The 23863-nt window shown below is 40.9% G+C and overlaps 1 protein-coding gene across 1 annotated transcript in view; it reads left to right on the top strand.

Moving 5' to 3' along the window:
• Positions 1-23863, top strand: part of GALNT2 (polypeptide N-acetylgalactosaminyltransferase 2) — a 65143-nt gene that overhangs the window by 20851 nt on the left and 20429 nt on the right. The window contains exons 2-6 of the mRNA XM_035108474.2: positions 8309-8402; positions 17477-17630; positions 19851-19949; positions 20066-20133; positions 20960-21025. Coding sequence (XP_034964365.1) covers positions 8309-8402; positions 17477-17630; positions 19851-19949; positions 20066-20133; positions 20960-21025 — 481 coding nt within the window. The remainder of the gene's footprint in view (positions 1-8308; positions 8403-17476; positions 17631-19850; positions 19950-20065; positions 20134-20959; positions 21026-23863) is intronic.

The raw sequence follows: 23863 nt of genomic DNA, 5'->3' as shown, positions 1-23863 counted from the left end.
GCAGATGTCAGTGTTTCCCAATAGAAATTCATCATTATATAATGTTCTTGATAGCGTGTGAATCATTAAATGACCTGTGCTTTGGTGTCTGTTTGCTGGAAACAAAGTACCTTCTATGTGATTTTCTTTAAGAATGATACACTGACGTCTTCCCGAAACAAATATTATTTATACTGTACAGTACAGTACTGTTAACATATCTCTCAGTTAACTTTAGGACTTCAGTTTGTAACTTGCTTCAGCTTGCTTTTTGCTACATGACCTTTAAAGTTGCTCAGTCACTTGTAGACTTGAGTTGCTTCTGCTACTGTCATTCTGGCAGTTTTTAACTAAGGTTTCCTCTGCCTGTGAAACACCTAGTTGTAGTAGGAAATATTTCTCTTGACAAATGTGTGTCACCTTCGGCATGCCTTGAAAAAATTAATACTCCTCCAAGGTCTAGGCTGGCTTACTATGTTCTCTAATAACATCAATGCAGTCATGCCTTTTGTCTTTAACACAGTTATTCTTTTTTGCATTATTGATCATTATGTTGTCAATTCTTCTAAATACCATATATGCATCCTTGGGTTCATCTTGGTGTATTGATCTAGGAATACATACTCAGAAGCTCAAGAATTCAGCTCATGCTGCTGTCATAGTTCCATATTTACAGGTATGACTGCTTCAAATGACTACTGAAATCTGAGCAATGCTAAACAAATGTCATATGGGTGAGATTGCAATATCCTATGGGCTTGTCAGTTCAGTGGGCTGATGGTAGCTGAGTTTTTTCAGCTCTATAATTATGTATTTTTATATTGGGGAAATGATTTTTTTTCCTATAAGAGAAAATGGGAAGGATTTTTTATAAATAATCCTTCTATAATCCTGTATATGATAATTCATTCCAATATACTAGGGCTTTGCAAACTAATGCCTGTCTTTTATCTGTCTGAACTTACTTTTTTCAAAACTAGTCCTAAGATTTTCTTGATTTGGCATGGTTGTGTCATCAAACCACCATGTTACAGTAAGATTGCATGAAAGTGTTTGTGTTGCAAACAGAAGTTTGTTTGGATACATAGAACCGGTATTCTTGGGCTTATTTGAACTTGGTGGGACTTACTTTTAAGTCAACATGCATAGGATCAGGTTTTTGCCTTTTGCAGCAAGGCTTTCAAGGTAGATTACTAGACTTCCTTGGTGTGTGTCCCTTTCCCATGGGGAAAGTAGGAGTGACAGTCTCTTCTAAGAGGCAAATGTTTGCATGGGTAATGTTTAATTAATTCAAAACAAATAATAGTTATTCATTTGAATTTGTTAAAAATTATAATTTATAGAAGCAGGTAACATCTAATAATCTGATATGCATGGTATAATATATTTAAGTATTTAATTAAATAGATGTTAATGGAACTAGATAGAGTTGAGGATTGTTTGTACTGTAGTTCAAGTAACCTCATTAGCCAGAGCACTGTAAGGAGGAAGCAAGTTCTTGTTTTGTGAGCCACTGGCTACCTGCAAGGTTCCTACCTCCATGGATGAGAGATCCTTGCCCTTTCTTGTTAATCTGTGGTTTCAGAAAGTCATCTCAGGTGGCCAATACCACACAAGACAGGCTCCTGCTTGATAGCTATTGCCAGGCTTCAGTTTTCAGAAGTTTATTTTGCTTATTTATGTACGAAGACTGTTATTTTCAGCTTTCTAAGCAGTGTTTAGTTCTGAATATATTGGTGTTAATTAAGAATCAAAGCACATTTAGCAGATGGAAACTGCTTGAGCCAGGACTGAGTCAGCTCTCAAATGTGAGAGAGTTTAACTAGTGAAAAGTAGCTGAAAGGTATTCACTGCTATTGCTGAAGCAAACATGGCAGCGGCTTTTTATGTGTAATGTGTCTCAGTTTCTCTCGGGGCAGTGATTTTCAAAAAACCACTTTGCTCATGCCTGCACTCCAGAGGCAATAGAATCAGAAACTGCCAAGCAGCTGCAATCCTATAGGTGCCCTTTCAGACACTGAATGTGAACAGAAGAGCTTTTTTTGTTACCGTATTTGGCAGAGGGTCTCATTTATGGAAGGAGAGGAGGTGTTTTGCCCATTTCTGGAGAACCTAGCAGCTCTCTGGGGCCTACAGGAAAAATGACCCCCGCCCCAGCCTCTATTAGCATGTGCTCAGACTACCCTTTCTGTGAGGGCAATTCTGTTCATGGCTTCTTATAGTCCTATAATAATATTTTCATGACATAATAGAAAAGTATTTTCCAGGACCCAAAGTGCTCTGTGTGCCAGTTGAAAATGCTTTTCTACATACAAAAGGAACCAAATGATCCCTCTCCTGTTAGATGTAGCTTAAGAGGGTTTCCCAACTCCCAGGAGGAGTTGCATTTCAGGGGCATGTGGAGGACTGGATGGGAAGGTGGAAAGGCACCAGTAAGCACACATAGCATTATGCATGCACATTATGGATGCCTTTGGATTGCAGTCGCTATACTGTTCTGGTACTTCTGTATCGACATTCAGAAAATGCCAGTAGCTAACTTTCCCCAGTTAATATCGATTGTGAAGTGCTTTGCTCACATTAGTGCTGCACAGGTTGGCTTGGCAATAATGGTTGCAACTTGGGTTCAGTACTAGCAAGCTTGAAATATCAGCAATATGATGTAATAAACTCCCCTAGCCACTCTTGAAGCTTAACCTGATTTTTGCTTTTACAAACATTACAAGTGGGATCTGCAACAAAATCTAGCATGAGCAAGGAGTGCTCCTGTTAGGCGCCATCCAACCGTGTTGTCTTTCAAGATAATCCATTTCATTCCCCCCTCTGCTGGCGGGGGCTGATGAGGTTGCAGAGCAAAACTTCTGGAGGGCACCAGGTTGAGGAAGCGAGATGTAGAAATTCTATCTTGTATCTTCCTTTCAGTGAAACACAGCACTATGTCAAGTTTTGCTTACATTGACAGGTTGTACTGCAAACCCTTCTTTTATTCGGTGGCCCACCTAGCTTACTAAACTGCAAATTGCTATCTGAATCTGATTTAAATGTCTGGGGGTCTTGTAAGGGAAAAGTGGTACACAAATACACATTGCAGCCTTCTAAACCTACCATAGTTAAAACTCTATTAGTATGACTTTGTTCTTGAAGCAAATGTGTTAAATATTGCACCACTGAAATGCAAAGAAATTGCACATATTTAAAAATGTAAAGTGGACATAAAAACACACAGATGGCTATTTCAGGATATGTAGAAAATTTGGCTGTTATATGGCTTCTCTTAAGAAATTGCAAGCATCTTCTCTTCCAACACATCCCAGGCTGTTCCCAGTATCTGTCATACTGTTACACAATGCATTTTGAATTTTCCAGAAATGGCCTGTTAATCTGGTTTAAACAGTGGTTTAGATCCAGAGTGGCACTTCTATTTGCAGAAGTGCTAGTGATTCACAGGGGCTGCCAATCTCAGAGGGAGAGGAGTAGTGATTGTCACTATTTCTCCTTCCCATCTGTGCCATCTCCCAGTGTGGACCCTCCAACCCTTCAGAGGCGATTTGGGGGGATGGGGACAATGAAAGTGGGGCAATTGTAAATTGTAAATGGAGCCCCATTCATAGGAACTGTGAAATTGACCCACTGGCAATTCTGTTCTTCATTTTTGAGCATTGTATCTCTCGTCTTTTATGGAACTTTACTAGAATAGAAAAGTTATTTGTGTTTCACACCTGTTTTTTTATTAACTTACTTGGATCAGTTCATAGGTTTTGGTATGTGTTTTCTTTCTTAAATTAACTTAGTTCTCTCTTAGATATGTGCTTTCTGGGCAGAGTTAGTTTTCGAGTTTCCTAAAGTATCACAGAGGGACACTCCTCCCAAAAGCTGCAACTCAACCTTGCCTTTCTCTGCCTTTTACTACATCTTGGGATGGAGAACATGCTAGTGACTGTATTCAGCATTCTAAATTGTATTAAATCCATTCACTAGATCTTAAATTGTGTTCTTGGATTTTATTAAACCATCCACACACAAACTTTATTTTCCTTGTGCAAATGACATTCTGTCCAATGCCTCCAAATTTATGCAGTGTCCATTTTAATAATCCTTTGGGAATCTTTTTGTAAAACCAAAGTAGTAGGCATTATTCAGAATAATGGCAATGGCTTGGAATATATTATTTTATAGAAGCCAGTCTTAAAGTATAATTGACATTCCACACAGTCTGGAGAAATTCATCTCGGCAAACCTAGCATTCATCCAGCTGTCTGTGTATAATTCCACAGATATAGACTGACTCTCATTTTAGATACAAACAATTATAGAGTGTGAATTTTTTAACCTTCAGTTGAAAACTTTGCTGCATTAAACTACCTAAACATAATGGTGGGTCAACAATGACTATAGTTAAGTGAAGATGTATTTTGCAGTCATTGACAGGGTTTTTAAATGTTCCCATGTTTTCCAAATTATATCCCTGCTTGAGATTCTTAAGCAGGCTGTTGGCTGTTTGGAATATATCTGAATCATCTTTTCCCTTTATTTTGATGAGTTAGTTTTATAAGGTTACTGCTCTTATCAGCTGGGAAGATTTACTGTCCCAAAGGATACTTTTTTCTGTTTTGATTTTTGTCCCCTCACTCCACGGCATTGAATTACTACTCTGAATTTTTATATAATAAAATATATTATAAGAAGCTGTTTCCTCTTCCTAGGTTTGAATATCCTAAATTTAGATTAAAAAACCATCAGATTTTAGGAACCCGGGTGAGCAAGCATCTAGACTTTTAAAATCCATGAAAAACAAGGAGGAAACAAATGGAAGGAGCTCTGATAGGCAATTTCAGGAAGTACGAGGGGCTGCATAAATGCCCACTTGTGGACCACAGGCAGGAATTACCTAACTAGCCCCAACATCAACAGAAGCTTCCAAGCACTGTGATTGGAGAGTTCTGGGCTGGCTGGGGCTGCAATCATTCTAGCCTCCCCCTGACTCCTCCCTGCCCTCTACTTACCCAGGCATTCTCCTTATATGGTGTTGTAATTCATAATTGCAACATTTCAGACACACTGCAGGCTTTCTGAGAGGCTGTTTTGAGCTACAGATCTGCACAAATCAATTCAGAACACGTCAGTCTGGCCTGAAGTCTGCTTCAGCCCAATCTGGTCAGGATATCTAGACATATTTTAGAAAGTTGTCTATGTAGAATGCTACATGTCGTGTTAACTTCATCTTTTTGTACTGTAGTGAATATCAGAAATCAGAATAAAAAGCTAAGGTACCATGAAAATGATAGATTTGCTGCTTTTAAATCCACTGTGTTACAACGGACAACATACCAAACTGTATTGTTTCTTGAAACAAAAAGTGCTTAGTCGATGCATAGCGGAAGAAACCTTCCTGCATCATTAGTTGAGTCCCCAATGCTGAACATTTGAATAGTCTTCTAATAGTGTTTGCCTAGCTTTATCTGCCATTTTTTACATGGGCTGACGTAAATGTATTGCTTTAAAACATTGCAGGACGGGGATTATTCTCATCTGTGAAGCTTGTGCGTCATGCTGTCTTGGTCAGTTAATCTAAATACTTATAACTTCCTTTATATATTTGCTTCAGGCGTGAGTCTGTAGAAATTGGCTTCTGTGCTTACTTTACTAAAGCCTGTTCGTGAGAAATGGCTGCTGCCATGGTCTCCTTTAAAATTTCAGTTGTGCGTGATTTTTGGGCAGTAACCGTCATATATCTCAAAGGGCAAAGCCCCCGTGGTGTGTGTGCGTGCGTGTGCGTGCCCTGTTCTTTATTACCATTGGAAATTCTGATTTTTCCACTTGGTGTCCCTGGCTTTGTAACTTCTGTGAAGATATATCCAGCTAGTAGAGGTGATTGTGTAGTCCTCTGCTTGGCTATTTTCTCCATTCAGATGTTTCATGGGAAATACAATAGAGGAAAATACAGCACGAGCAAATCAAAGCAGGGGCTGTGTATTCACTCCATCCTAAGCAATATTCCTTGAAATTTATAGTGCTGTAAGTTGCCTTGTGAGAGGTTGTTTCTGCCTAAAAGTGGATTGTAAATTAACTAAATTTAGGAAATAAGCTATGTTGGCATTAACCTGTCACAATTGTATTGCCAAGTCCCATTGAGTTTAGTAAGAATTACGTTTCATTATGGATTATGGCACCGTAAACGGAGCCTGTTTTGTTATGCAGTTATCTGCCATCTCCTCCACCAATATTATGTCCCATCATTTTCTCCCTACTTCCAGGAATGCAGATGTTCAGGGCTAGGATTATAGTGAAAACATGGTTCTGTTTCTCTCGCTACCTTCACCCCCAATTGAAGAAGGGCTGTAGCTTAGTGATGAAACACACGATTTGCACACAGAACATTGCTGGTTCAATTCCTGCCTTTGCCAGGTTGCACCTGTCTGAAACCCTGGAGAGTTGCTGTCATTCAGCCTAGAATGCTGAATTTAAAGTCTGACTTGGACAGCTTGCTGTGTTGCGAATGTAATACAATCTAACCTTTAAAAGAAACTACAAACATTTTTAATTTGGGAAGAGTAAACTTGTGGTCCCTCTGTTTCAGATAGGTTGCCTTTTTATGCAACAATTTAAAGGTGTATACCAAATGCAGTACAGTAATGCCTAAAATGATATAAACTAACACCCCAATACAGAGCCATCAGAATGACAAAGTATATTCCTGTTTCTTCATCTCTCTCTTTTTGCTTTTGTTTACATAGTCTCATATTTCACAAACTTTAATGTCTCAACGGCCACCACAGTTAAACTCAATTATTGGGAAATAGTAGGCCAAAACACAAAATCATGACTCTAAAGAAAAATTCACATGCAAGATGTAGAATAAGGACCAGGAAGTTCATAAAGGAGCTGAAGGAGCGTCTCCACCTCCATCGTTCTGCCCGGACACTGAGGTCCAGGCTCTGAGGGCCTTCTGGCGGTTCCCTCATTGCGAGAAGCCAAGTTGCAGGGAACTAGACAGAGGGCCTTCTCGGTAGTGGTGCCCGCCCTGTGGAACGCCCTCCCATCAGATGTCAAAGAGAAAAACAACTACCAGACTTTTAGAAGACACCTGAAGGCAGCCCTGTTTAGGGAGGCTTTTAATGTTTAATAGATCACTGTGTTTTATTTTTCTGTTGGAAGCCGCCCAGAGTGGCTGGGGAAACCCAGCCAGATGGGCGGGGTATAAATAATAAATAATAATAATAATAATAATAATAATAATAATAATAATAATATAATTTATTTATTTATTAAATAGGTACTTATTAAACATGTGTACTTATTTCTGGTTTTTGTTGGTAGTTCTTCCAGTTGCTGTTAACTCATTGAAAATACAGTGGGGTAGAACTGGTTTTCAAAACACAAGATTTACGAAATTTAGCATCATATATTGTCTTTATTGTAGAGCAGTGCACGTAAGGGGATGGGGGGGGGAATGCCCTCCAAGGCCTAGGACAAGTGTACCCGGCTCCCTGACCTGACCTGTATATACCTGTGATTAGAAGGGGGAAATTTATAGATTACTGTGACTGCCATGTACTTTCTGTTGGTGAGGACCTCGTGCTTGGTTCTGTGAGAACGCAGAAATGAATTTGGCTGTTAACATTATAAAATTGTAAGCTAGTCTAATTCCTTCTATGGCAAATCAAACAACTATGTCACAGAAAACAAGCTCATGTTACATGCCCTGCATCAGAATTTGAAGCTGTTTATTTCATCATTGCTTGGAGGGAGAAGTGACTCACAGGGTACTTTCTAGTTTTCATAGTATACAGAATTAGAAACAGATGTTTGGAAAGTTAATGCATTGTCGAATAACTCCCACGTGGAGTAGAATACCACAACAGAGCTTAGTAAAATCTAGACAGGTGGGGAAAATAACTTGGTGTAGATATGTGACAGTTCCCAGTTGTGGTGGTGTTTGGTTCTGATAAAGTGGTCTGATTACCCAGCATATATTTTAACACATTGCATGTCATGCACATTCCTGAATATCGGATATTTAATAATTTTGGGCCAGCCACAGTGTGTTAGCTGTAAAGCTACATAGTTTTCTAGTAAATGGTTTTTGTTGTCATCAGGATTTTTGTGGTAGCCTTGGCAATAGATCTTGTACTGTTTGCTTGTTCTACATATAGTGGATGTCTGAAATGACTGAATATATGCTCCATTTCTCAATAATTCCTCTTGCTAATTGAGGCTGTCACTTTAGTTTGAATTAAAATTTTATTGATTCCAGGAAGTAGTTATTTCTCTCCTTGACAAACTTTGTCAAGTGTGAATTTAATGACAAATCTGTTTTTTGTCTTCTCAGGATGACCCAAATAACGTTAATGCATTAAACAACAAAGAACAACGCAGTAGTAATGGGAACGAAAAATTGCAAAACATCGAGACCCTACCTCCAGGTATTTGAACAGTATTTCTTTATTTTAAAGTATGGACCAGTTATGAAAATTAGCTTCTAATAGCAGGAATAGCAAATATGCTTAGTATATGTATGAAGGGGAGAGGTGTGTTTTAAGGTTTTGATAAGTCGTCATAAATACAACTGAACAATATAATGTTAGAACCTGTCAGACTGCAATCCTGTATCCATTTACTTGGGAGTCAGCATCATGAACGCTACGGCAGGCATGTATAGGATTTGATTTTGTTTTTTTACATTTTGATTTAATGTTTGCTGCTTTTGCAGCAACTAAGCACAGCAACAATAAAACATTAACAAATAAAAACCTCACTTCTTATTATATATATACACAGAAAAGATATATGGTAAAGACAGAGTAAGATTAAGAGTCTCATGCTCTACTGAGCTATCCCAGCTCTAGAACAATAATGAATCAAAACAATAAAGATACTTTAAATTAATCAGAACAGTATAAATTGCAAAAACATGAACGAAGCAACTCTGCATCAACCCCCCCCAAAAGTCATGAAACATCTCTCTGCCATCTTTCACCAAGGGTGCATGCTCTCCTCTCCCACTTCTCGATGTGGGGAGCAGGTATCCCCAAGAGGATTTCACCCTCGAGCCGAAACCAGATTGAGAAGTTTAGGTAACCTCAGACAAAATATTCACCAACTTCTTGTTATAACTAGATCCTGGAGAGAGAAAAAAATCATATAAGGCATACAACATCCCGCTCCTCACCTGTTTCCCAGCCAGGGCAGCCAGATCCGCAACAGTCGGTTCTCACTCTGGAATGCGGAAAAACTTCCATTCTCCCTCTTTATTATCGCAAAAGGCAGATAATAAGTATCCTTTACCATTCCACAGTGAACCGCCCTGAGACCTACAGGTATAGGGCGGTATACAAATTTTATAAATATAATAACAATAACAATAATATATAAGAGCACAGGTTTTTAAAAAGAAAGGAGCAGATCAACAAATTAAAACTCAAGAGAAGTGGCATCCCCAAAGGAAAATTGTTCCTTTTCTGGTTGGCCCACCAATGATGCCCTGCTACATGGTGTGCAGAGGATATTGTATAACTCTGTAGGCCCTGTCCTGATAAAGAGTAACTACTGCCCTGTGCTTCCTTGTCACCTTCCCAAACAAGCTGTATTTATAGGCAACCAACCCAGAGATATACAAATTATACACAGTCGTACCTTGGAAGTCAAATGGAATCTGTTCCAGAACACTCAGAAACCAAAGTGTGGCTTCTGATTGGCTTCAGGAAGCTCCTGCAGGCAATCGGAAGCACCGTCGGACGTTCGGCTTCCAAAAATAGTTCACAAACCAAAACAATTCCTTCCGGGTTTGCGGCATTCAGGAGCCAAAACGTTCAAGAACTAAGCTGTTAAAAAACCAAGGTACGACTGTATGTGAAAATGGTTATACAGTGGTACCTCGACTTACGAAGGCGATCCGTTCCGCGGCGCTCTTCGTAAGTCGAAACCTTCAGATGTCGAAGCGTCCATTTTGCGCATGCACGATTTTGCGCTTTGCACATGCGCAGAACGTGTGTGAGGCGAAAATACTTCTGGGTTTGACGACTTCGTTAGTCGAAACCTTCAGAAGTCGAGGCATTCGGAAGTCGAGGTAGCACTATAACTGGTTTTTCCCCCCAGTGAAAGCTTTGCCCCTGAAAATCTCAGTGTCATTAATATGTAAAGTCCCCGGTCATTGCAATTGTGGGGAGAGGCCCCAAGTGGCAGTGTTTGCTAAAAGGTCACACTTAAAACATCAAGATGACTGTGTTTTTATACCATGTTTTAGAGAATGAGCAACTCGTAACTGAATCTTCAGCATAAGCAAATGCTAGGAAGCTTCTGGACATGTGGTTGACTAGACTATGATTCTCATCACTGCCAAATGAAATGTGTCACTAGTCACATATTTGGCTTCTGGGCTGTTCTGGAATAGCTGCGAGAAACTGTCAGTGCAGAGCTTTAGGGTACTAAAGCACAGAAAGTGAAACATGTACTGTACACACTAAAACAATAATAGTGCACAATAGTATGGTGTATCAGATTCAAGGTTCGTTTCTTTATTTTGACTGTGTGTGAGTGAGAGGAGTGGGGGCAGGGGCGTAGCCAGGATGAAAATCAGGGGGAAAGGGGCGGGGCCACGGGGCAGGGGAGGGGCCACAGCGGGGCAAGGAAAGCTCCCTTTTCCCTTGCCAGCTTTCCCTCCTCCCCCATCGCGATCGGCAGGCACGAGGGGGAGCAAGGATCAGCCCGATTTCGGGCTGCTCCGACTCCCTCCCCCCCATCGCGATCGGCAGGCGCGAGGGGGAGCCAGGATCAGCCCGATTTCGGGCTGCTCCGACTCCCTCCTCCCCCATCGCGATCGGCAGGCGCGAGGGGGAGCCAGGATCAGCCCGATTTCGGGCTGCTCCGACTCCCTCCTCCCCTATCGCGATCGGCAGGCGCGAGGGGGAGCCAGGATCAGCCCGAAATCGGGCTGCTCCGACTCCCTTCTCCCCCTCTGCGATCGGCAGGGGCGAGGGGGAGCCAGGATCAGCCCGAAATCGGGCTGCTCCGATCCCCCCTCCCCTTCTGCAATCGCCGGGGCAGGTGGAGGGAAAGTCCCAGAGCCGCGCAAAGCGGTTGCCTGGCTTTCCCTCCGCCCGCTCCACAGCCAGCCAGGGAGAAGGGAGACGGCACCGGGCGGGCAGCGGGGCAGGCTGGCCAGTGGCCCTGCTTCTAGGGGGGGCAATTGCCCCCTCCTGCCCCCCTGCCTACGGCCATGAGTGGGGGACTGTATTGTTTCCTTCACCAGCAGTTTGAGCTATGGATTTAAAAAGGAAGACCAGAAGGAATAGAAGCCCAGCTTATTGCTCCCTTTTAAATAAATTAGAATTAGTATTAAAACTAAACCCACAGTTGTGCCTGAAATTCTCCATGTTATTCATGGGCAGCAAAAACAAAAAAAGGTTTGGGGGGTGATATTTCACTTATAGTTTAGGGGGACCTCACAAAGAGAATTTCTTAGAAAATGTATCTGGATGTTCCTCTTCTGAGAAATTTTTATTCTAGATAAGCAGGCCATATTTTGATATTGTTTTTTCCTAGTCAGTGCACACTAAAGTACAAAGTGCTGTCTGCTTAGCACATTATTTCCTGGCAGTTTTATATTAATTGCTGCACTATTTCTAGCTTATTAATCCACTTTAACATATAGGTTTGGATCCAGACTGCTCCCTAGGCAAGCGGAAGGCATTTCTATCTTGTATCCCAATTACCCCTTCTTGCCATAGCCCCACATTTTGTGACTCTTAGCAATGGCTTTGTCAGAGAGTACTGGGACTGCAATGAGATGGAGGCAGGGAAGGCCCATATCCTGAGCAGAGCTTTGTTCATTATCACTTCATCCAACCCATTACTCTTCTACCAAGGGTTTAAAGTGACACCTGTGTTATCTGACTAGTAACCCTGTTGAATGGGCATGCATAAGAATGATAACTGCATGTCCACCAGATCCTACTGTAGGCTATCAAGTTGTTAGAATGACACTTGGGCAGCACTTCTGTTAGCTGCAAATAATCTCTCTGGCAGAGCCTTTGATAGAAAACACTCATGCCTACTACTAACCTGGTGATAGTTTCTTGGAGCGTCCTTCATCTCTCTTCCTATGTTCACTTTGGCCTATAAATCTGACCCCGGGCATTGAAGCAATAAGCATTATTGTGCCCCTTTGTCCCCTCTGTGACTGAACTGGAATGTCCAGTCGGAATGGCTTTAGTCTATTGATAGTTATGTGTGCTAGGTTCATCTTTTAAGATCACAAACCAGTAGGAAAAGAATATGGGCTTTTGCAAGCCATTAAGTTTTAAAAGGTAAACAGATGTTCTGTGTTTTGAAATTCTAAACAGAATTTTCTGAATCCTGCTAAACTTGATGACCTCACTGCTGTTAATAAAGTATGAGGATTATAGCTCACTGAATTTAGTAGTGCCGGCTTATGCAGGACGTAAAAACCTGAGCTTCCCTTTTGACACTCAACTTAAAGAAAGATTTATATGCAGTTTGTGAATTAATGTGTCCCAGCCTGCAAATGCTACTATCATTTTAAAAGTGTACCAAAATTTTATGACCATGCACTTTGTAATGAAAGGCTTGCAGTTGACCTTTTTAATAAAGTAGTAATTAATATGCTTTAATCTTTTAATTTTAGCCATGATAAATATTAATAAAACTAAAGTTGAGACTAACAAAGGTTGAATAAATCTAAGCACCCTTTATAACTAAGATTTCCTCTTTGGCTACTTTCCCAGTACTGGCTCCTCCATTTACATCCTATCCTATTACCGAAGAATGTTATCAGTACTGCTTTGCACTGAGTACCTTATTGGTGGCCTGTCACTTCTGAATCTGTTTTCTGATGATGTCTAATATGAGACAGGCTGCCTGATCCATGTTCTGAAATGTTGGGAAAGGACTAGATGGGAGCAAAGTATGACATTAGCAATGAGGTGAAGGTAGACTTGCATCCAGCAATGTTCTTCTGCTGATACAACACTAGTTTGACCTAGCAGAGGCTTGAGCTGAGTAGAAAGGGGGAAGATGTGACTTCTGCAGATTCCCCCTTTCTCCTGCACCCCTTCCCACATTGCTACCTATTGGTCTTCTGACTCCGAAGCAAATTTTGGGGGCAAAGAGCTGATTTGGAGAACCAGCAAAGATTGTACCCCATCTAGTTATGGAAGTCTCCACTGGATCAAATACTCTCTCATCCAGGGGGAAGGACACATTTGAATGCAACCCAGAGTTAATGTAGGTTTCTGAAACACTTCGTTATCTCTTACCAGGTCCCTCCAGCAGTATACTCTCCAAAATAAGCAAATATGCTTCCTTTTCTCTCCAGTGTTTATAGTGTCACCTTGCTGACATAAACAGCAACCAGCAAAAACTGACCCAAATTCTTTTTGAATCTGTCAACCTGAATTCAGGGATGAATCAAGGCTTTGAGTCTCCTTAGGCACAGTTAACTAGATGCTTTGTGCCTGAAGCACTGTGACTGAATGTAGCTCCCTCTTGTATAAGAACTGTAGTTACATTCTCATTCTTGCTGAGTTCACATCCATAGCAGTTGTGGAAGGACTCCAAATCCAAGGTGAAACAATAGTTCATGTTGCTATGTTAACATTGATGAGAGAGTTTATTGCAGTGTGTTGCATATAAACTAAATGTCTTTAAATGTACAAATTGGTATGCAAGTCGATGTCAAGTATGTACAGTATTGTATATTTTTAAAAGTATTTCAAGTAAATGGCCTATCTGTTTTTCAGGCCACTTCTTGCCTGCTAATGTTTTCAGCTTAACAAAACAACCCCCTAATGGCCTCCAAAATAAAATAAAGGAGTGTTTTTAGGGTTACAATGGCATTGGGTTCCATGAAGGATCCAGATTCCTGGCCCAAAAGTCCAAGAAAGACATTTAAAACAAAACTTGCTTGATAGAGGTGCTGCTAAGTAATTTGCTCTGAGGTGGCAAAAGGATAAATGCTCCCTAAATCAAATTTTACTTTGAAATGCAAATGTCATTTTGCACTCAGAAGATGTGCTCTGGAAGTCAAACATATTTCTTGAGATTGAGTTTGTGTGTTTTGCAGTGTGCTTATATTGAAGAAATGTCACCGTTAAGCAGAGTATTTCAAATTTATTCTATCGTGTTTATCTGCATTGCTGTAACCTCTTTAAAAAAGTGCAATGGAGGAGTAGAAAACAAATACTGGTCTCACTGATTGTGTAATAAAACGGCACATTACCTAGTTCATGTTATAAATAGCTTCGTTGCTATTAACAATTGTAAGGATTGCATATTTAAAGTTAAGTTCTTAAATGTTTCATTGACAGCAGAGCTTCCTTAAAGCAGGTCTATCATGATGCGTGCTATAACTTGTAAACTGAATTATGCATGAAGCTAATGCTACGTTTTGTGGAATACTGATACATTTTTTTTGATTATGGAATTCATCAGTGGATGCACTTCAGAGCGCACACAGGCTTTACAAGTAACAGTTGCCCCCAGGTCCCGCTTGTGTGATTTCCACAGGCATCTGGCTGGCCCCTGTGAGAACAGATGGGCCACTAGCCTGATCCAACAGGGCTCCCCTTATGTTCTTGCACTCTTATCTTTCAGAAATATTATTAATATAATAATAATGAAATGTTACTAATATTTAATGTCTCCATAAAAAAGTGAAGGCCACAACTCCCCCCAATTCTGGACCTGTTGGTGGTTTGAGGTCCCATGCTAACTTCTATTTAAACTGGTATTTAATGAGAAATTAAGCCTCTTTTGCCTTGTCATATGATACAACCTATTTTAGGATGGATTCTTCCTGTAATCTTATCAGGCGCATGCCAAGTCTGAATGCAAGTGCTGGATTCGATTGCATAACTGTTAACAGAGAACTACTGTGGTGTAATACTGGAACTTCCATTTCATTCCCCACTCCACACACACACACACACACACACACACACACACACCCTGTTTTGCATTGTACCATGATTGATGCATTGCTTTGCCAGCTTTGCCTCCGGGCATCAGGAGACTCAGTATTATTCAGTCATAGCCACAATTCACTTTGGGCTGAACAGGAACATTCTGCCAGCCTCTCTGGTGTAGGACTCGCCCTTAATCAGGCGCTGCTTATTTGAGCTTCCTTTTTGGAAGGAAAAGCAGGGTACAAATGCTGAAATAAGGAATAGCTGCAAAGTGGCTTAAGCCTTAGCACATTTCTTATTCTTCTGGAATGTTAGAATAGTGGAGTTAACGCAAGATCTAGAAATCTTTCAGAGTTCAAAGGGATCGCAACACAAGCCTCTTTTAACACCGTATGCATTTGAAGCATCTTTAAGTGCTATGTGTAACTTAGGTGACTTGAACCCCAATAGATCCTGTTAAATTCAGTAGTTCATGTGTATCTGTTGACCAGGTGTATCTGAGCCAAACTGAAATGGAGACAGTTTACCCTTACTTGTGCTTCATATCATTTATGCGTATGCATTTTTTATGATAATGCATTGCAGAGAGAGACAGGGGTGGGGAGGGAGAGATCATATGTAGGTTTATCAGTGGTTTATGATGCTTTGCTGCACCTACTCACATTCAGTTCATTAACTTGTAAGGCTAGAGTTGTTGGATCTAAGCAGATTTAGTCCCATCAGGGTCACCTGGCTTAGCTGGATTTAAATCATATTACTTCATCTCCAGTGGTTTGTGGACAAGTCAATAGCCTCCACAGTCACTTACGGACTCACTGTTAAGACCGTGTTCATGGAAAACAATCTTACTTGGCTATGAGTGATCACCAAAGCAAGAAAGAAAAGTAAGCAGAGTCGCCGGGGTAAAGAACCCTTTTAAGGTCCAAAATACACATTATGTTAAAAGCCTAATTGCATTTAAAGCGACTGGGTTTTCAAGCATGAATGGCCACTGCTGAGGGAGGAGAGGAATTACAGCTGTCACAGTATTAGGGAAAACATAACCCCCACGAATGCATACATGAACACACCAGGCTCACAGTCTCCCTCTTGAACTGCTGTTTGTCACTGCAGCTTGGGGAATGTGACTTGCATCAAGCAGGAGCAAACCCTTAAACCTCTTCCTCTTGGTCTGTCACCGTCCCGATTAGGCTGTGTTGCAGTTCAGAACCAGACCAAAATGCTTGCTGCCTGAGAGAATGACCAGATGGCGCTTTCCATTCTTTTTATTTAAATTTATTTCAATACAGCTCTTCGTCTGAGGATCACAAGGTGGTTTACTGATATAAAAGTACATTCCATAAAAGTGCATTTCATGCACAGAAGCAGATTAGACAGACCACTGAATCTTAACTGGGGACACAGCAGTGTCCACTACACCTGAGGGCAGCAGGCTAGCTTAAGGGAGTACAGTGGAACCTCTACTTACGACCGCCTCTACTTGGGCCTGATCCAAATTGCGACCGCTGCAAACCCGGAATACCGGGTTTGCTGTGATACGTGCAGAAGTGGCTTCTGCTGTTTGTGCACGCGCAGAAGCAGCTGCCGCCGCCATCTCCACGTGTGCAAGAGCACGCTACCGCCAAATGCGCCTCCGCACAATGGCACTTCTACCAGCGACCCGGATCGACCTACGGACGGACTTCCGGAACTGATTACGTCCGTAAATAGAGGTTCCACTGTATAGAGCTAGACATGTGGGTACATACAGGCCTGTCTTACAACACTCTGCATCTGCTGTCTAAGACAGTCCCCTCACTATGCCTAATGGCAGGGCCAGCCCCAGCTGAGTTAGTTTAATTTTTTTGTCATTTTAACTTCCTTAATGCATTTAATGCAACATGTAGTTTTGTCCCGCTTTTAAGTTTTTCACAAGTTCTGCATTAGGTTTTAAATCTGAGCAGCTGGTGCACAGTTGTTATTCTACAACAAAGTGCATGGTACTTGCAGAACCTTGTAAGAAAATGCTATTGATAGGGCTGGCATGGAAGACTCTTTAGCCATGTTTGGAGTCTCAAAGCCAGGATCTGCATGAGCTTCAGGCACCCATATGCAGCCATTTTGTTTTTCCTTTCATGTGAATGAATAAAGAAACAAGCCGGAATGCTGCAGTTAACCCAACTTTCTGTTATATCCGAACATGCCAGTGTACGGAAGCCAACTTAAATTATGTTTCATATTCTGACTTCTTTGGAAGCCACTAAGTTCTTACTTTGGATAAAATAGGAAGCTGTGGTTAACTGGGGCTTTTGGGGTGGCTTGTGCAAGAGTGAGTGAACAAAGGGGCAAGCAAGTGGCTGCATATATGTGCCTGAAACGTTTGCATATCTTGGCTCGTTTAACCAAAATTTGATAATCCAAATATGGCCAGTGTGTGACTGGAGGGGGGGGGGGACCTGTTGAGTTTGAAGGAAAGATGTAACCCGCATTTCTGAGTATTTAGAAATTTTTACTGTGCTTCTCTGTTAAATGTATTGTCTTTACAAAACCAGCATTTTGTGTTTGAATCTGTTAACACCAGGATTTCCTTTTCTTAGGGAAAGTTAGGTGGCAAGATTTTGACCAGGAAGCTTATGTTGGAGTCACCATGGTCAAAGCTGGCCAAGACCCGTATGCCCGTAATAAGTTTAATCAAGTGGAAAGTGATAAGCTGCGCATGGACAGAAGTGTACCAGATACTAGACATGATCAGTAAGTACCAATTTGCTGTATATATTGGCTTCCTTTAAGTAACTTTGCCTCCGCCCACCATTAACCTTTTTAAAGTGGAACACATTCATTCATAGGAGGCCATCTGAAATCATATAGACACTTGTTTTCTACCTCAACTAAGCCAACTAAGGCTTGGCTCTTTTGGTGGGATCATTGATTAACTAGGTTCAGTGTTGCTACCTTGTTTATTTATTTATTTATTTATTTTGCATGGCATCAGTTTGTCTTCCAAAGCTCTGCCTATTTGTCATGTGGCTTAATATCCAAGGTAAACTCCCTTACAAGTTGGCAAAACAAAGTCAGCCCCTTATTTCCAAGTTAATGGTTTCTTATAGCCCCCTCACTAAAATTGTAGTCTTTCAGATATTTACAAAGGATGAAGCCAGTGGAAATGTGGCCGCCTCTAGTTCTAAATGTGATATTTCAGTGTTCAAGCTTTTCATAATATAATGTAAGGATTGGCCTCTATTCAGACAGAAGCTTTAAAATACTTGAGGGTCTACTGGAATGTATAAAATAGACTGAAGATAAAAGTACCTGCCCTGCTATGCATGGAGAAAAAACATTTATATATTCTTTCCTTCCTGTGTCATGTGTTTAAAAGAGGCCTAGAAATTCATGAAGGCTACCTGCCCCGATTAATTCTGGAGTGGAATAAACAAAGGATTAACAAGGCTTTTCAGTCATATTGCCAGCGAGACTTTTAAGCAGCTTAATTTTATATGGACCCTTTAAATATTTTGAGGATTTGATTCACTTTAGAAGGCCTATATTCAGCTTGGACTATTAAAGCTGATCAAATGAATTGCTTTAGACACAATTTTCTGCTATCATTGGTAAGAATTGATTTAAACATAACTTGTGCACCACACTGCTCTTAAGCTACAAGCATTTTGTGATTATTATACTTTTTCAGTTTGACAACTAGTTTTAATGGGATACCGTTGTGCAGATGACTCTCAGCTTGACTTATCCACTGTTGAGGACTGTCTGAGCCATATAGGATGAGCGTCCGCTTTCAAAGGTCTTCAATCTAATAAGAGTCTGCCTTGCCAAAATGCCACCTCGCACAGAAATGATAAATCTTGGTGCAGCATGGATCTTGGTAATGGTACCCACCTTGTGGAATGCCTTCCCAGCAGATGTCAAGAAAATAAACAACTATCTGACTTTTGGAAGACAGCTGAAGGCAGCCCTGTATAGGGATGCTTTTTTTGTGTGATGTTTCACTGAAGTTTGCTAGAAGCCACTCAGAGTGGCTGGGGCAACCCAGTCAGATGGGCAGCATATAAAGAAGAAGAAGAAGAAGAAGAAGAAGAAGAAGAAGAAGAAGAAGAAGAAGAAGAAGAAGAAGAAGAAGAAGAAGAAGAAGAAGAAGAAGAAGAAGAAGTGGGCAGAGATGATGTGGGAGTTTTGAGTGGTTACAAAAGTTGGTATCCTCTACATTGTGCCTAGGAACAGAAGTAGACCTTGCAACTATGCAAGGGAACGCTTCAAAAACACAAGTCTTGCAACATAAGGATAACATTTCTACAGAGGCCTATATGACAATTGGTACTCCGTGCCATGTACTCAAATGTCAGCAGCACTCAGAATACCACACACATAGAAACATAGAATTGTAGAGTTGGAAGGGACCCTGAGGGTCATCTAGTCATGCCCATACAGAACAGCCCCAGAACTCTCACCAGTTGATCTCTCTCTCCCCCCCCCCCCCGCATAAACCAAATCTTTCAAATCCCAATCTTTAACACTGTTTCTGAGCTCATTTTAGCGTACAGAATTGCAGTTTACAGGGTACCTCGGGTTAAGAACTTAATTCGTTCCAGAGGTCCATTCTTAACCCGGAACTTGTCTTAACCTGAGGTACCACTTTAGCTAATAGGGCCTCCTGCTGCCGCTGCGCCGCCAGTGCATGATTTCTGTTCTCATCCTGAGGTAAAGTTCTTAACCCGAGGTACTACATCCGGGTTAGTGGAGTCTGTAACCTGAAGTGTCTAGCCCGAGGTGACTGTAACCCGAGGTACCACTGTATTTTCTACAGCAGCAATTGCTTATCAGACTTTTCTGCCATTGCTCCTCTCCTACAAGATATAATATGGATGCCTGCTGTGAATCTTTCAGTAAGCATCTCTGCTTAGGTGGCGCTGCTAAAGAAAAGAGGTCTAAATGCTTGAAATGCTTTGTATTTCTGTCAAGGTGTCAACGGAAGCAGTGGCGAATAGACTTGCCAGCTACCAGTGTGGTAATCACCTTTCACAATGAGGCACGATCGGCTTTGCTTCGAACAGTTGTCAGGTATTTCTGAGAATAATTTTTTCATCTTCAAGGAACTGCTCTAATGTGGTGATATATGCTGATAACATGAACTGAAATTTTATTAAATGAGATTCATTGATTCCTCTTTTTTTTAGTGTTCTCAAGAAAAGCCCATCACATCTTATCAAGGAAATCATACTTGTAGATGACTACAGTAATGATCGTGAGTACTCATACAGAACCTCTAGTGGATTTCTCTTTGGTTGTGGTTGGCACATATTTGTCGGGGTCCTGCCTAGTCTGTAGCAACCTAAGCTAACACTTTCTTTATGATGTCATGAATGAAATAGCTTGTTGTTGGCATCTATCTGTCTTGAGAGACAATGGGGTGCACCTCTGGGGGTGTAGAAAAGGCTAACACCCTGGCACAAATCCGGAGTGGTGTCCCTAAGGCGGCTGGATGGCACCTTGTATGCCTCCTTCCAGCAACTCCTGCAGCCAAGCTGGTGCCAAGCATGTTGCTCTGCTTTCCTTTAGACCACAGCAACAAGGCTGAGGGGCTGCGGGTCTTATTGTCTGGACAGCCCAGGACCTCCATACACACTGCCTAGGCTTGCACCCCAGGGAGGTCACTTTAGTGCTGCTAATACAGCAGTTTGACTTGTGACCACAAGCAATTGATCTATCTAGTTGCTTGCACTGAGTTTCCATCTACTGTATCTGTTTATTTATAGAGATATTTATATACCTGTAAATCGCACAACATATCACAGCAGTGTATCTTTAAAAGGTGATAATCATACAATAAAAACACTTTCAAAAACACAATATAAAAGCAGAACATTTAAAAACATCTTTCAAGTAGTATTCAGCTGAATTTTTTACCCATGCTCATAGTCCTGTAAAGCAAGTTTGCCCCAGAAAAGAAGTTATCAGGTATTTCTTAGCTCCAAAACCTGGATAGTTGTAGGTCTTTGACTGTTACTCTCCCCATCTGTTTCTTGAGCCAGTATGAACAAATGATTAACCAATAATGCCTTTTTCCTCAGCTGAGGATGGTGCGCTCCTTGGTAAAATTGAGAAAGTGCGGATACTTCGAAATGATCGCCGGGAAGGTGAGCATTTTGTTTTGAGACTGGGAAAAATGTGAAAAATTCCAAGCAGAATTACTTTTGTTAATAGGAAAAACATGTTGCAGGTATGGTATGTGGAAGAAATGAAATGTGCTGAATAGAGCAGAAGAGGCTGCTGTTTAATTTGATAGTCTTTTATTATTCTGTCTTCTGGCTCACTTTATAAATGCTCTCATTTCACAGTACTGGAGGCCTGGAGCCCTTCCTAAATCAACAGCTTCCTGACTATATAGAGGCTTTAGAAGTCAAGTGTGGAAAGCTGGTGGTCTAATTGCTTTGCTCTACTGCCATAAGTTAGAAAGACTTGACTGTTCAGTTGAACCGCATCGTCGGTGCTCTTTATGAAAAACTACTGACTAAGTTACAAGCAGTTAGAATCCCTGGCTTCCTAGATCTCTGCAAAAGATTGTAAAGTGCAAGTAGTTAAGCATTCAAAAATATATGAATTGATGTTTGTATTTTCTTCCATAATGGTAGGAGATGATTATTGAATCTTGCCTTGTGGGTGTTGTAACATGTATTGTCAGAAAATAAAAAAATTGTAATTTGTAATACCAGCAGCAATAAAACCTTCAGCAGCATTCCAGTAGAATGGAAACTTTCAAAGACAATGTTACTTTGTTCTCTGTAGATGGCTAGACCATGCTTTGTAATAATAATAATAATAATAATAATAATAATAATAATAATAATTTTTTACAGTGGTAACTCGGTTTACGATTGCTGCAGTTTGCGATCGATTGGTTTGCGAACGCCGCGTGGACCCAGAAGTGCTTACATCCGGGTTCCGTGTCGCGCGGATGCGCAGAAGCGATCTGTAACCATTTTATTATAAGCTAGCCAAAAATATACAAAACCTTAGTTTGCGGCCATTGAGAAACAGAGTAATAAAATCAATAACCTGTCATTATGAGCTGGATATGATGATTGATTACTACTATATTATTAACAGATATTTGCAAATATGGAGAGAAAGAGAGACGTATAGTCAACTGATCTTAACAGTAAAATTATTATATTGATCGTGACAAATGTATAGATCAGTATACGCCCAAATGCAACATTGACTATTATAAGACAGTTCAAAGGCAGAAAGAGTGGCCAGATATTCAGACCACTGGGTAGTGGAAGGTGGGTTAAGGCACTGTGTTGTTGGGTTCGCTCATAAAAATTATAATAGCTGCTAATGTAAGGAGATAGTCAGCTTTCAGTACTGCTATTGGATCATAAAAAAACATCTCTGAGAGAGCAGTATTTTTTAAAAAAATCAGGAGAATATGATCAGAAGAAAAGTTTCCCACTGGGCAAATGAAACGAAAAGGGGGGAGGGAGTTGAAAAGGTCAAGAGGTAGTACCTCCAGGAGAGTGTTTTTGAAGAGATTTGTTGAACATGCAATGTGCAAGTAATTTTAAATTATATAATTTGCCTTTTCTAAGTTTTCCTTTATTTCTTACTGCAGTGTTTTTTCCTGCAGTCTATTCTCTATTTCTAAAACAGGAGCATCATTTTGACCTAGAGAACTGGTGGTTATCTGTTAATAATGTGACTGTTATTTATCCCAGATACCTTCCTTGTTTAGTTATCATGACCTTATGCTACCAAAAGACATTAAAAAATGATTTAAACGGGAGTTAATTTACAAAACATCCCATTGGTTTTGTTTAAATTGTGTGGTCTATACGATCTGAACAGCTCATTAGTAGTGTTGCTCCCAGAGGCGTGAAGAGGGTTAAGGTTGTGAATATCTCAGCGTAAATTATTCTAAAATGTTCTTCCTATTATCAGTTTTATAGCAGAGAGGGACTGCTTAGCACATAAGAATTAGAGGTAGAAAGTAATGAGGATTGCACTAGAATGTGTGATTACACCTAATTACTACACATCATGGATGTTTGTAGTCTTTTCAGTCTTTATAAGGGTAGCTTATTAGATGAACAAAGCACAATATGTTGTAGAGAGAAATAAGCAAATTAAAAATTCAAACTGCGATGCACAACTTCTGTGTGATGCTTGCAAGGCTATCTATCACACACTTTGGATGAATGTAAAAATGGAAACACTGTAAGATATCAAGGCTTATGTGTTTGCTGAAAGTTTCCCCCTTCCTCCTCATAAACATTAGCCTGTGTTAGTGCTTCCAAGTAAAGTAGTGATGGGCAACATTTCACTTTAGGTTTGTTTAGAGCTGGACTCAGCAGACAGAGCTGTTTCCCCCAAGCAAACTAATAATTATGTTAATTCAGAGCTCAGTTGGGGCTATGCTGTGCTCCTGTTGACATCCCTGGAAGTACAGCACACTCTGATTCTCATATTCTTCCCCCCATGGTCCCCTTATTATTGCGACTGCAGCGTTCCACTTCAGGAGCAATGATAACGGCGTGGAAGAAGGGAGATGCCCTTTTTCCTCCATGGTGCTTGGAATTTAGAATGCAGCTGCTGCAGCAACATCCCAGGTACCAGGGATGCTGGGAAAATTATGTTTCATAATGTCCTTAGTGCTTAGGAACTTGCTACAGCGGCACTCCAGATTTTCAGGCACCATGATGTGAAGAGGGGAGATTTCCCTCATTCCGCTGCAACTTCTGGATACGCGCGGTGGTTAGGTTGTGGGAGGATGTTGGGCCGGTTTGGAATACTAGCGCAAGTCCATCCACAAGCGCACCAGATTCTTGCTTCAGGCAGTTGTGAATCTCAGTAACGTGATAATAGGGAAGCCGGGTGTGATTGTATTAGTCACGAGAGGAGTTTATTAGGATTAGGTCTAATGGGCTGTCTAGTTCACTGTCCTGTCACCCAACAACAGCCACTGCTAGATGTTG

The sequence above is a fragment of the Zootoca vivipara genome, chromosome 3 (genome assembly GCF_963506605.1).
Source record: "Zootoca vivipara chromosome 3, rZooViv1.1, whole genome shotgun sequence".
NCBI lineage: Eukaryota > Metazoa > Chordata > Lepidosauria > Squamata > Lacertidae > Zootoca > Zootoca vivipara.
The sequence above is the reverse complement of the archived record's forward strand: the minus strand, read 5'-3'. Positions and strand labels throughout refer to the sequence as shown.